At 38.3% G+C, this 14,752-nt stretch overlaps 1 protein-coding gene across 1 annotated transcript; it reads left to right on the top strand.

The window, feature by feature from the left end:
* The first annotated feature begins 1,694 nt into the window (after positions 1-1,694).
* htr3a (5-hydroxytryptamine (serotonin) receptor 3A) lies at positions 1,695-12,622 on the top strand. Its single transcript, XM_028030777.1, has 9 exons — positions 1,695-2,570; positions 5,681-5,844; positions 5,948-5,992; positions 6,800-6,909; positions 6,997-7,166; positions 8,208-8,368; positions 8,625-8,835; positions 9,802-10,038; positions 11,160-12,622. Exons 1-9 carry the CDS (start codon positions 2,501-2,503, stop codon positions 11,468-11,470), a joined length of 1,479 nt encoding a protein of 492 aa, XP_027886578.1. The 5' UTR covers positions 1,695-2,500; the 3' UTR covers positions 11,471-12,622.
* Positions 12,623-14,752: the final 2,130 nt, after the last annotated feature.

The raw sequence follows: 14,752 nt of genomic DNA, 5'->3' as shown, positions 1-14,752 counted from the left end.
GCATGAAAAACATTCAGGCAACTTTGTTTCTTACAATTTTCCTCCAAACAGATTTATTTGTTTCACAGTTGAAGTGAACAGGACATATCTCAGAATAAAAATGGAAAAATGTTTTAAGGATTTTCTTGGTCTTAGTTTTTTTAATCAACTTAAAATTCAGATTTTTGTAACCAGGGTGTGACGAACTCTTATTAGGGTTCCATCAGCATCATGCCGCTGAGAACAAACTTTATTTTATTCTTTTTATATTAATCTGACACATTTCTTCCTTGCGTCTTCAAACCAAATGAGTTATTTAAAAACGAGTCACATTAAACTCTCTCCTGCTCGTTCTGTTACTGTTCCTGGTCCGTCATTATGTTTTCGGACAGCAGAGATTAACTCAGAGATTCAGTCTAACACAGAAACTCTCTGGAGACAATCCCTCGCCATCCATGTGCTGTTACCATATCATTTTCATACTTTAATCTCCGTCCGTCCGTCCCGCCGCAAAACAGATCAGTAAAAACCATTAATATCTCAGCTGCTGCAGCTCTGCTCCCCGTTGGCTTTCCAACAGCCGTGATAAGAATATTAAAAGTGCATTTACAGGAAAGCAGCTGCTGGAACAATCCATGGTAATGCAATCCTGGAGATATTGGCAGTGGATCAGGTGACACTGTGTTATGCAATAAAGAACCAAGAATTTATAGCTGCTTTATACTGATTACTGTCATATCTTCAGTAATAAGAGAGTAGAATTCATATTCTGTGAATTTGTGTTGCTTTAAATATAAACCACAAGTTGTTTTTTTTAAAAATGTTTTGCCTTTTGTAAGACAAAAAAGCCATTCTGCAACTGCAAGTCCTGCAAGTCCTGCTGTGCCACAATACTTCAGCTTCTGTCCTGCTGCAACGCCTGAGTCAAATGACTGGTTAATGAACAGGCCTTGGCAAAACTTGCTGACAACCCAAGGAGATAATTCAGCTTTTTGATCGAGGTGCTTTGGAGCAGAGATGCATCAAAAAGTTGCAGGAGAGTTGCATTCGAGGATCCGATTTCCAAACCTCGACTTCATAGGCGTGAGATTTTTCAGTCAAAATATTAGGTGACAGAAATGTTCTTCATGCTGAGATAATAATTTTAGTCGGTGGGACTTCCTTTGTGACATGCACACATTAAAAATCAACAAAAAGTCTTGATAGTATGCTCCATCTTCAGAGATGTTTGAAAAATTAAGAAAACACACATGTGGAAGATCTTCTTGAAGTTTTTTTTCTCCCTGGCAGATTTCTCCTGCATCAGTTAAATCAGTGTTTTTCATTGTGGCGGCCTCAGAAAGTTGGAGGAAAGATGAGAGGAAAAAAAAAAGCAGAACACACAAACAAATTATCTCATAATTCTTTTTAATCTTAAGATTTTATTACAATTTTGGTTTTCAGTTATTCTTTTTTTTTTTTTTTACACAAAAAAGTAAGTTCAATTAATTGATTTAAAGGTTATTTCTGATGGTCCTTTTCTGATTGGCTGTCAGTCAAATTCATGAAGCTGCTTTGTTCCTCAAGCTACAAGCTAATGTAGCTGGCAAGAAATAGAAAGAAATTCTGACACGGAAATGACCGAAGGAACCAGCTGTGCTGCAAAAACCATGAGAACTGTGGGGGACAAAATAACATTTTATCCGATTAATATCAAATATTACATACATTGAGAGAGAAAAGTAAATTTTTTTGGTAATAAATTCATAATGTGTTATCTGATGAAATCTTCTGCCACAGAGTTCCTGGCCATCTAAAAATCAGATGATTTCAGGCAGAATTTATGCTAAATGGATGCAAAAATGACTGAACAGTGAACAAAAAAACTTTCTAAAACTTGATGTTTCATTACATGTTTTGTAGCATTGTCTGTGGGTTTACAGAGGGGGTCCCCAGCCACAGGTTAATACTCTTTGGAGGGGGAAGTTTGGGAAGCCCTGTGCTAAATAACTTAAAGTATCAAAAACTGAGCTTTATATTTATTTATGGGAGCAAAAAATAAAAAATAAAAAATAAGCAATTTTTCTATGGGAAATATTTAGTATTTTGCCAAAAATACCGTTGGAGCAGAAAAAATGAGACATGATGAATTTTACTTTTTAATGTCATAAAACAACTGGGGTAAAAAAGTAACTTTTAATTGTGCAGCAGCAGATGAAGTGGAATCCTGCCTAAAAGCCTAGTTGATATTCATGTCATTCAGCTCCAGCTGTCATTTCTCAGACACGAAGTATGATCTTTAAATGGACTTTCTGCTGCAGTCACCTCAGTGAGCTGCTGCTTTATGGAGCGGAGAGGTGGGGCTTCACATGGATACGCCCTCCGCAGCCCACTGACGCTAACAGGGTGTCATAGTGGAAGTGGGTGAAGTGATGCGTGAAGCTGATGGAAATGGAGGATAAGGGAGTCGGGCGTCCCGAGGTCTTCCATCAGAACGACAGGAGAGCCATCACAGCAACAGAGACCCGGGTCGGCTCAGAACATGAGGCTGTCATCGGGCTGGACGACGCTGATTTACCTGCTGCTCCATGGAGCTGCTACCGTCTGCACAGGTATGCCACACTTTACTTTAATGCACTATAAAAACTGAAATATTAACACCGACCTACGATTAAAGTGCCAGATTCAGTCGCAGAATGCTCAAAGGTCATTTTAGACTTAGACTTAGACTTAGACTGACTTTATTGTCATTTTGCATGCACAGGGTGTATACAGAACAAAATTTCGTTGCATACGGCTCAGGACAGTGTTTTGAGGTTCCAATGTTGTGAGGTTACTCCAGAATAAAATAAAATACAGGATAAAATATGAATATAAAATATAAAATATAAAGTGCAGGACTGACAGTAAAATAGAAGTTATTTAGCTCTGTACATGTGCAAGGTATAAAGTGGAGACCAGATTTTAAGTGCAGTCCAGTTAAGAGTTCAGCAGTCTGATGGCAAGTGGGAAAAAGCTGTTTCGGAACCAGGTGGACCTGCACCGGATGCTGTAGAACCTCTTTCCAGAGGGCAGCAGGGAGAACAGTCCATGGTGGGGGTGTGAGGGGTCACTGATGATGTTTCGGCCTCGGGACACGCAGCGCTGGGATGAAATGTCCTGGATGGAGGGAAGGGGGGCCCCGATGATCCTCTCTGCTGTCCGCACCACTCTCCTCACGTTCTTCTAATTGTTAAAAGCACATCTTTGTCTGTTGAGTAAATAAATGAGCATGTCTAAATAGCATGAAATTATTCAGATATAACTAATGCAATTAATTTCTGAAAATGCTCAGACTAGTCAAAATTATTGCTCAACAAAGTTTGATTTCCCAAAAATACAGTTGATTGCCCCAAAATACTGACAAAAAGGACAAATTTAAACTAGTACAAATGATTAGTTTACTATAACTTGTGATTTATTATTTGATTGTAAATAAATAATAAATCGAAAGAATGTTACAAGGTGGGTATTTTGTTTTGTTTTGCAAATATTTATTAATATAGTTTAAGTTACTCAAATTTAACTTTAGAAAACATTCACTACTACTCATTTTGCTGTTTGTGGAAACAAATTGGGGTTTAAATTTGACCTTAAAGCAACATAAGGGAAAACCTGCAACTCATAAAATGTAAAATTTAAACAAATGTTTGTAAGATGTCTGTAAGTGTGTTCATCACGTTTAATGCACGTAAAAGTCGTTCAGAAGTTTTAGCTGAACTTTCATATTGGGATTTTTTTTTTTTTAACTTGCAGTTTAAGTTTTACCAAAAGTATTTCACTAAAGACAGTCCCCTAAAAGTACAAGCAATTAATTTGACCTTGCTTCCGGTAAGTGGCGCTTTAAGATTTTTCAGCCTATTTTCTGATTTTGTCAAGTTTTAGTTGACAGATTTTCTGATTTCACAGGTCTGCCTTTAGAAGGTTTTTGGGCTGCAAAATTGAGTGAAGCTCCAAAATGTTTTGATAATAACTGATTACATTCAACAAGGAGAACATCCAGTCAAATAAGTAACATAATTTAAAAACTGTATTTCATATTTACTATGGTTATATTTGACAAATATTAACATTTATTTCAGGATCTAAAACATGCAAGTGTGGCAAAAACACTGAAGAAATTTAGGGAGTTATTACACTTTTTATTGTAACAGAATTAGTAAGGCTTTAATACTTTCTATTCATATTAACAGAATTATATTAGATCACGCTTTCACTGTTTTGACACTTTTACAACAGCGAGTGAATGTTAGCAGAATAAAATGTCCTTTGTTGATTTTGGTGTGAAGTAGAAAACAATAAGCAGTGAAAGCATCAATGTTTTCTTTGTGTTGAGGCTGCTGACATAAAATCCACTCTGAAAGTCTCTAGCAACCCAAGAGATCCACGCATACAAAGAAATCAACACAAATGAGTCCGTAAGTTGGGTGAAATAAAGTGAAATGTCAGCGAGGGAAAAGCATTGAGCTTGAAATGTGTTCCGCGCTCAGCGGCTTTCGTTGGCAATAACAGAATCAAAATGTTTCCTGAACGGAGAAACTGGTGACATGCATTATTACTCACGTGACCAATTGTTCCACTCAAACTTTCATCAGATCTCGAAGGTTTTCTGCATTTGTCTCACTGAAAAAATATCCGGTTTTGTTATTTGATTCTTATGAAGAGCAGTCCTATACATTCCTCAGCTCCTCCATCCTTCTGCCTATACTATGACGGTTCCACCTTCAAACGTCACATTTATTGTGGTTTTTCAGGGTTAGGTGGAATGAAATTTTCCTTCTACACATGGTGTGAACAAGCATATCCAAAAAGTTGAGATTTGGTTTTGTTTTAATGTTCCGCAACTAACTTTAAGGAAGCTTTAGCATGCTTTTTTTTTCAGCAGTGGAGTCTTGTGCAGTGAATGCCTACATAAGCCGTGGTGATTGAGTGAATCTCTTACTGTTTTCACGGAAAAACTGGATCTGCTAATGGATAAATAGACAGATTATTCCTTTGTCAGATTTCTTTTTTTTTTCCATTTTTTTTCTCCGAAGAGCTTTTGCGGTGCTAGTGGCTCGTATTTTTTTGTACAGTAGGCAGACAGGAAGGAGGGTGAGGAGAGGGGGGAAGACATGCGGTAAAGGTCGTCGGGACCGGGAGTCGAACCCGCGACGTCCGCGTCGAGGACTAAGGCCTCCAAACGTGGGGCGTGCTAACTCCCTGCGCCACCACAGCATGCCCCCAAATTTCTTGAGATCAGTAGCTGGGGTGGCTGGTTCATGGTGAGATTATGTTCTCTGCACAAACAGATTATGCCCCCAGTGGTGCTCAATGGTACATTTGAATGATGAAAGGTATGTCTGTACTTAATGGCATCATTATGTTTAGTTTCTTATGTTATACTATATATTGGTAACAAGAAACCTTTTTTATGTCTAAAACAGCTGAGTTTATTAGGAAGGAAGCAGATTTCAGTCATTTTTCTATTCTTAGCTTTATTTTTTCATATATTTAGTGCATGAATTCCACTTTATAACACATAACATAATTTGTGGACAAAGTTTTCTGTTCATGTGTGGATTACCACGGTTGCTACAGGCCTCTGGTGGGAATGTAATTTATTTTTGTCTGTTCTAATGTGAAGAGCATTTTTCCTTCCTGCTGATTCACATGCGAACGTGAATAATTTGACGTCTTTCAGTTAAAAAGCCGCCCAGTAGCCCTGGAAGGTTTGCCAACGCCACCTTGGTGCGGCTGGCTGACTTCCTGAGCGCTGGATATAAGAAAGGAGTGAGACCTGTGAAGGACTGGAGGACGTCTACTATCGTTGCCATAGACCTCATGGTTTACTCCATCCTCAATGTGGTGAGTTCTGCTCACAGGTCGGTGGTTCAGGAATGTCTCTGGGCAGATCAACGTCTTACTGGCACTTAAGCAACGTGACGGATTTTATTTCTGTATCTTAAAGGACGAGAAGAACCAGGTTTTGACGACGTATGTGTGGTACAGGCAGGTAAGAGCAATGACTATTAAGCCGTCTGAGTTACGGCTGGACAATATGGCTGAAAAACGTACCACAATATGAGCATTTCATATCAGTGGATATTGATAATTATTATTAGTTTTTCTGTTATAAATATCTGAAATCCTGCCAAACTGGTGACCTTTTCACCCCGCGCCATTGTTTATTATTTTAAAAACATTATGAGACGCGGTAGCAATACTGGTGCTGCTCAACAGATTGTTGCTAGGTAACCAAAGAGCGAGTGAGTTGCTAAGTTTCCTCTGCCTACATCCCCCAGAATGCTGTGCGGCTCTGAATGGGAGTTCAGTGAAATTATTGAAAATTCTTTCAGACATATTATCCATTGATATTGATGATGTGTCTATTGTGATATATATTGCTGTTGATTAATTGTCCAGCCATAGTCCAAGTGAATAACTACTTATTGATATTTTGTGAAAAACAATGTTTTAATTATTGACCTAATCTCTAGAGATTGGAAAAAAAACTTCCAACACAGTCGGCCCCTCAGATGAAACAAAATATCTGTGTTTTTTTATTTTATGTGATCCAAATCTGAATTAACTGTTTCAGTGCTCTAGTGTTTTAGATTTCATCATAAATAAAAATGTAATTTTTATGTAAATTTTTATTCTTATTGATTAGGTACTTTTTTCCCCCAATATTTTAGAATTTCAATCTTTCAACAGTGGTTATGTCTGCTTATATTGATCAGGTTATTATTCTTTGTTTTATGCACTATAACAAGTGGCGTACTGTTGGAAAACTGATCATTTATGGCGTTGAATCTTTCAGTCGTGGACGGATGAGTTCCTGGTGTGGAACCCGGAGGACTTTGATGAAGTCAAGCAAGTCTCCCTGCCTACGGCTAACGTCTGGGTTCCTGACATTCTCATCAACGAGTTGTATGAGATTTCCTTCACTTCGGCCCTTCCACTGCACTGAATGTGATCATACAGACACGGTTTGCATTTGTTGTGTGTGACCGGCAGCGTCGATGTGGGGAAGTCTCCAGATATTCCTTACGTCTACGTTACACATGAGGGTCTGGTGCAGAACTACAAGCCCATCCAGGTCGTCACCGCCTGCACACTCAACATCTACAACTTCCCGTTTGACGTCCAGAAATGCAGCCTCACCTTCCAGAGCTGGCTCCACACCAGTAAATCGCCATTTATTCACAGAGGAAATACAAAATGTTAATTGCTTGGCTGAGATCTGAAAACCTTCAGTCATAACAATACCAGCGCTGTACAAACACAGACGGGCCTCTCTGCAAAGTTCTTGTCTTTTCGCTTTGCTTTGCTTGCGTAAATGTTTCAGATCATCAAACTAATGTTAGCATCAAAGATAACCAGAGTAAATATAAAATGCAGTTTTAAAATGATGATTTCTATGGAGGCTCAGAGGTGCAAATGTGATGCGCCGCAAACACACGAATGATGCAAACCCCAAAACACACAGACATCAAATGCAACAGAATAACTGTTGCAGTAATCTAATAGAGAATGATGCTACAATTTCAGAAAATATATTCACTGCAAAACAACAACAACAAAAAAAATCACACCAAGTATTTTGGGTATGACTTGTAGTGTAAATATTTTAGTACACTTAAAATAAGACAAAACTAACAAGTAACTTTTCCGCAAGATATATTAACTTATTTTAAGTGAATAATTCCTTGATATGAATAAATATTGTTATTCTAAACTTATAACAAGACATTTTTTCAATTTTGTAAGTGGAACTAGTACATTTTCACCAATCTTAATAAATTATTAATTTGAAACAAACTCCTACATCTTGCTGAAAAGTTACTTGTAAGTAAGTTTTATCTGATTTCAAGTGTACCAAGATACTTGCACTACAAAGTAGACCAAAAATAATTGGCAGGATTTTGTGTTTTTGCAGTGCTCTGTTTATTGAGATGCTGTATGTGTTTTCTTTGAACATGAAATCTGTTTCATTTTGCTTTAAAATTTAAATCTCAAATCTTTTAAGAGACAAAAAAAAAAACACAGAACATGACAGATTTCACCTCCAAAGCAACACATTGCATCCCGGTTGCGAGCAGAAGCGCTGTTGTTTTGTTTGGCGCCTCCTGCTGTGGTTTAGGCTCACGGAGCGGAGGGGGTGGATGAGAGCCGACTTGTTGTCAGGCCTGCTTCGCGCTGCTCCAAACATTGTGCTTGATCTGCAGTCGACGACATCAACATCACCCTGATGCGAAGCCCCGAGAAGCTCCGGGACGACAAGAGCGTCTTCATGAACCAGGGAGAGTGGGAGCTGCTGCACATCCTGTCCAATTACAAGATCTTCAGCGTGGACAACGACGACTACTACGCAGAGATGAAGTTCCATGTAAGTGTGCAAGGAAAAACTACTGAGATTAAATATTAAATGTTTCTCATCAGATTGGAAACACCAAACAGGACAAAAATCTTTTAGACGCTTGCTTGTTTTACGTTTTGCATTCCACATTCGGATGAATTTTGGGTTCGGAGCTCATCCAGATGGATGACTTATTCTCGGGTCACACATTCAAACCGTAAATTAGTAACAAATCAAAGTTTAAATAGACTTCTTATTCAGCCTAACATGCTGCTGCTTTCCCCAGGTGGTGATCCGACGGCGGCCGCTGTTTTACACGGTGAACCTGCTGCTGCCCAGCGTCTTCCTGATGGTGATGGACATCGTTGGTTTCTTTCTGCCTCCAGACAGCGGAGAGAGAGTTTCCTTTAAGATCACTTTGCTGCTCGGCTACTCGGTCTTCCTCATCATCGTGTCTGACACTCTGCCTGCCACGGCCATCGGAACGCCGCTGATAGGTGATTGGGGTTCACGAAGTCTAAAAGGAGTTTCCATTTAACCAAAAGACTATTTAATTATCTCTAAAGATTTGCTACATCATTCTGAGTTTTTTTGTTGTTGTTTTTGTGTGTGAACAGTACATATCCAAAACTAATTTACTCAGACAGTATTGTAATGCAGCATATTGAATTATTTATATTGAATTGTTCTGTCTCATTTCAAATCATATCAGATTGTCTCATGTCAAATATTTCAATATGGCTGTGCATATGGCTGTTACATCAAACCTAATCAAATTGCATCAGGTTATGCTATTATATTATTTTATACTGTCGGGTGTCAAATTATTGCAAATCCTATATCATGCAAAACTATTTTATTTTGTATTGTAAAATATTCTGTTGTGTTAAGTTGCTGTGTTATATATTTAAGAACATCAAATCAAAAAGCATCAAATTATGTATTATTTCAGATTTTTACTGTATCATATTGAATTTGGACAACAACCACGTATCAAACCCAACAGGGAAATAATGAATGCATGTGTTTTGTTTTAAAAACAAAAGTCTAATTTTCAGCATTACAGAAATTACAAATGCAACTCCTTACTGTGCAGCAAGCTAATGAGATGCTACAAACCCATGGTTAAAATGGTTCCAAATTGTGTTATTTTATATCATCTCACGTATCTCACCTAACTTGGTAATGTATCTTATCACATTATATTGTATTATTTCATTTCATATTATATGTTCACATCACATAGCGTGTCAACTTCAAAATGATTGAAACCTGTGGAAGACCTATGTTTACAGTAATCTTTGGATTTGACCAACATTAGTGTCAAAACATTGGAAGTTCAGGGGAAGCAAAGCCAGATGGCAAAGAGTAGAGGTCTTTCATTTCACATCATATTGAAACCAACTTGCATTGTACTGTATCTCCAAAACCTCCAATCTTTGCGCTCTTATCTGGTCCTGCAGGTGTGTACTTCGTGGTCTGCATGGCTCTCCTGGTGATCAGCCTAACAGAAACCGTACTGATTGTTCGTCTGGTCCACAAGCAGGATCTGCAGCCACCCGTCCCCCACTGGGTGAAGTACCTGGTCCTGGAAAGAGCTCCGGTTCTCTTCTGCATCCACAAAAAGCACCGCTTCTGTGCGAGGCTGTCGTCTCAGGCTTCAGAGCTGGACCACTCCAAGGAAAACAACTACGGGACGGGTAAAATATAGATGGCTATCAACATCGCCTCTCCTATAAAAGTTTAAATCAATTTCATTTTATTTCACTTTATTTTGCCTTTCATTCACTCAATAATAAATATGAGCAGTTCCTGTAACAACTAAAAGAAATAACTATGGGGCGTGCTGTGGTGGCGCAGGGGGTTAGCACGCCCCACGTTTGGAGGCCTTAGTCCTCGACGCGGACGTCGCGGGTTCGACTCCCGGTCCCGACGACCTTTACCGCATGTCTTCCCCCCTCTCCTCACCCTCCTTCCTGTCTGCCTACTGTACAAAAAATACGAGCCACTAGCGCCGCAAAAACTCTTCGGAGAAAAAAAAAAGAAAAAAAGAAATAACTAATGAAACAGAGGAGAAAGAAGCATAAACTTATAGTATCCCCCCCATTCACGTTCAAAGAAAGTTAGCTAATAAGCTCAGAAGACAACAATGACGTATTTGGGCCAATGTAAATAGAAAAAATATAGAATAAATCTCCACCAAAAAAATCTCCGAAATTGTCTAAATAAATAAAATTAAATTTCTGAGTTTTAGAGGTAGAAAGGCAGAACATTGGCTAGAAAAAACTCAGAAATTTTCTTGAAGAAACTTGAAAATGTTCTAGGTTTCTTAAACTTAAAAATTTCTGAGTTTTTTTCTGGAAAATCTCTGAGATCTCAACATTTTTTTATTTTTTCTGGCATATGTTTACTTTTCAGGTTACATTTTTTCCCCCCAAAATATTAATCTAAAAACTCTGGGCTTTTTGTCCATTCTAAATGTTCTATTTGTTTACACTGTCTTTTCCTCTTGTCAGTCACATTACCTAAAACAGAATCTTTAGATCGTTTAAATAGAAAAAATGGTTTCTGAATTAAAAATAATTTCTGAATCAATGTTTTTTTTCAAATTGTGACTTTTAACTTCGAAATCGAATCATTAGACATTGAAAATTTTGCATCTCTATTTTAAGTTCTACCCCACACTTCCACACAATGTGTCAGATCTAGCGAAATAAGAACCAATCGTTGAGCCGCTTTAACATTTTCTTCCTAACCTGTCGCTTTCTTCATAGGTGTAAGAGGCTAAATTACAAGATTACACCTTTGTCTCATTCTGCAGCCCAGTGCTCCCTCCACCACACCTGTGAGATAGGCCAGAGGCTCAGCCAGCAAGACAGAGAGGGTGGAATGCTTGGACTTCGCCTGGCCCCATCCAGGGACAACACTCCGCCCGTCATGGACAACATCCTCCAAGAGGTGACGGCCATTCGGCAGTTCCTGGAGAAGAGGGACCGGTGTCGGGAAATCGCCAAGGAGTGGCTCCAGGTTGGCTACGTGCTGGACGTGCTGCTCTTCAGAGTCTACCTAGTGGCCGTGATCGCCTACAGCATCACACTGGGCACTCTGTGGTCGGTCTGGCAGGTGGCCTGAGTTTCGCCCCTCCACCCAGTCAGCGTAGGTCAACCACAAATAAGTATATCAAGTGTAAGTGGCTGAAGCTCATCGAATAAAGGAGGCATTCATGAATAGAGAAATAACTCCTCTAGATGAGGCCACCATGTAAATTCAGAGGACGAGACAGTAAAATGTCCTCGTAAACATTATAATGTAGGCCTAATCTAGTAGTTTGAAGGCATATGACTCAAAAGTAACAAGAGGGGCTTCATCAGGAGGAACACAAAGGCTTTCTGAGACGATCCAAAGGCACATTGGCATTCTGTCCCAAACTGTTTTAGGTGCAGTTAATACGCATCATTACAGGGGATAAAACGGGGACATTAGTGAAGCCAAGGCTAAGTTTTATGCCAGATATCTACTGAGTTGAAGAAACTAGGAAATGAAAACCAATAATCTGAAGATGAGAAATGATAATAAACTTGGTTACCAAATAAGAAAATATATAAGAAAAATCTATAAATATATAAATGGACGCTTTATTGCTACACAATTAATGACTTAATATATGTAAATTGCTAACAAATTCTTTAGGACTGCTTTTTGCATTTAGCTTTTCCTGTACCTGAAACTTAGGAAATGTGAAGTGGGACAGTTTTTTGGAGAGCTACACATTAACGCTGTTGACACAAAGTTTCTTATCTCTCCACATGAAACATAAAACAAAACAAAAAAACCCCTGACAGCTTTAATGTTACTTGCAGATTTAAAGCAGTTTAAGATTCAGCAGTTTCTGGTTCTGCTTGTCTCCCAGAGCGGCGGACAGAAAGTTACAAATACCCAATAAACTGGCATTTATATATCAAAAGTTAGCTAGTCTCTGCATATTAGCTAAATTTAGCTAATGCTAGGATATAAGTTTATGTTAGCTCGCTAGCATTGGCTAATCTTGTAATCTGAGCTAACTCGTAGAAAGCCAAATCCTGACTTTTACGTTCTCGTCTGATTTTAATGTATATTTTACATTGACTGATGCTGGAAAATACAACTTGGCTGACACAGTGTGCTACAGCAAGACAGTAACAATTATTTTATTTTACTTTTTTCCAGTGCAACATTGTGCACATACATTTTGGTTGTGTTTTTGTGCCAACGGAAAAATAATGCTGTCTGTAATGACCGAAAGAACAAACAACAAACGCTGTAAACATTTCTACTATGTTGTAAAACATATCTTCAATTTTGAAGACATATTTAAAAGACAAATTTAACTTGAAATCATTTTTTTATTCCTCTCCAATTGTCTTTATGTGACTGTGTGCACTATTTAAGAAAATATACGTTAATAAAAAAAAAGAAACAATAGAATTTTCTGGTTATTGAGTGTATAAATGAATAGTTTTGACGCAAAATAAATGACAGATTAACCACTGACGTTTTAACTATATTATTTACCAAACTGCTCTTCCTTCCAACCATTATTTTTTAATAGCAACGTCATGTCTTGGTGTATAAAATGTATACTACAGTTTTACCGGTTTCCAGATTATCTGTATGCAATTTTACCAGCAGCCTGTAGTTCACACAGTGACCACATGATGGCAGCATGTACAACAACATCCCCTGCCTTCTACAGCACCCACCCACATGTGTACCCTATTTTTCAATCAAAAGGACCTTAATATTGTTCCTCTGATTAGAAGGAGAAAATGTCACAAATATAAAGGAGTTAGAGATTTACTGCACTAAGTGAATAAAACAATGTTAAATGTGTGGAAAGTGATCAAAGAATAGAAACAAGAGGAAGAGTGTTTAGACATGTGGGTCAGAGATCAGACCTGAAAACTCCCTCCTTAACAAGCCTAACAAACCATTCACCAACCCCTTCCTTCCTAATGCCCCAAAATAAGATCAAAGTGACACCAAAGCAACAGGTCCGACAGAACCATTCACAATGACTTTTCCCTCCTTATTTCCTGTTTTTGTTTTCCGTCAAAATCCTGAAAGAGAGGCCTCATTAGTTTCCAATATGCTGTAGCCCAGATCTGATTGCGAGTGCGTCACATGGAGGAAATGAGTAAATATTGGAGCGATATTAGAACACAGAGGAGACACTTTGATGTGACACGGTTTTCATATGTAAAATAAAAAGGCATCCGCACAGATTTGACTGAATATTTCATATTAGTGATCCGTGCTTGCTTCTTCTCAACGGCAGAGAGAAAATATTACCAGAACACGCGTCCTGCCGCACCACCTAAGTACAGAAAATTGTTCATGCATTTATTTGAATGAATTAGAGGTCATTCGTCTGCTTTTCTGGACGGACATTTCATGATGCGATCCTAGAACTCCATCAGCTGTGAAGTAAACATTCACTTCAGTAAATGTGGTTAAAAAAAACAACAGGCTGCTATAGGTGTTGGAAATTGTACCTAAAACTCTCTCCTGAAGTAAAAGAAAAACACCTTTTTTATTAACTTAAAACTTAGAAAAGTTTCTTTCTTCCCTCTGAAATGCTTCAAGATGTTGCTCCGCCTCAGCGGGACTGGAATATGGGTCAAGGTTGGCTGTGACTGCATTGCTATAAAAGGTATTTTCTAATTCAAAACCTTCTCTGCAAATTTGCGAGCAGTTCTTTGAAATATCTCATTCATAAAGCTGCATGTATATAACTTTGATTAAAAAAAAATACATATTTTTAAACATTTGTTGAAACTGTGACAGAGTCATGACAGTACGAGATAGATAATCTGTGAAAAAAAATCAAAAACATCAAGCTCCTCTGCTTTCTCCTAGTGTTAACTAGAAACAACCAATCAGAGCCAGGAGGCGGGTCTTAGCGTTGTCAATCATCATTGTGTACTTTACAGTGTGTTCCAGACAGCAGAGACTGTTGTGAATGCTCAGGCTTGTCAACATGGCCTCTGATGACGGATGAATAAATTAATGAATGAATGAATGAAATGATGAATAATTGGTTGTATGAATGACATGATGGGTAGATTGATGAAGGGATGGTTGCTAAATGAATGATGTCTGGACAGATGAACAGAAGAATGGATGGACAACAAAAAACTCCCTCCTTAACAAGCCTAACAAACCATTCGCCAACCCCTTCCTTCCTAACGCCCCAAAATAAGATCAAAGTGACACCAAAGCAACAGGTCCGACAGAACCAATCACAATGACTTTTCCATCATCAGTTGCACAGATGGACATATGTAATTAAATAACACAAACGTCTTTCATACATTTCTGGTGTGATGTGAACACTGAAGAAAAACATTTTTCACACTATTTTACATTTTGTAAATT

The sequence above is a fragment of the Xiphophorus couchianus genome, chromosome 11 (genome assembly GCF_001444195.1).
Source record: "Xiphophorus couchianus chromosome 11, X_couchianus-1.0, whole genome shotgun sequence".
In the NCBI taxonomy this organism is placed as follows: domain Eukaryota; kingdom Metazoa; phylum Chordata; class Actinopteri; order Cyprinodontiformes; family Poeciliidae; genus Xiphophorus; species Xiphophorus couchianus.
This window is presented reverse-complemented; position numbering and strand designations above follow the sequence as displayed.

What these genes read in the sequence shown, in the direction of transcription:
- htr3a (XM_028030777.1), top strand. Translation starts at nt 2,501, where the DNA reads ATGAGGCTGTCATCGGGCTGGACGACGCTGATTTACCTGCTGCTCCAT. An exon ending in ACGCAGAGATGAAGTTCCAT is followed by an intron (nt 8,369 to 8,624) that starts GTAAGTGTGCAA and finishes TGCTTTCCCCAG; the next exon opens with GTGGTGATCCGACGGCGGCC. An exon ending in CATCGGAACGCCGCTGATAG is followed by an intron (nt 8,836 to 9,801) that starts GTGATTGGGGTT and finishes CTGGTCCTGCAG; the next exon opens with GTGTGTACTTCGTGGTCTGC.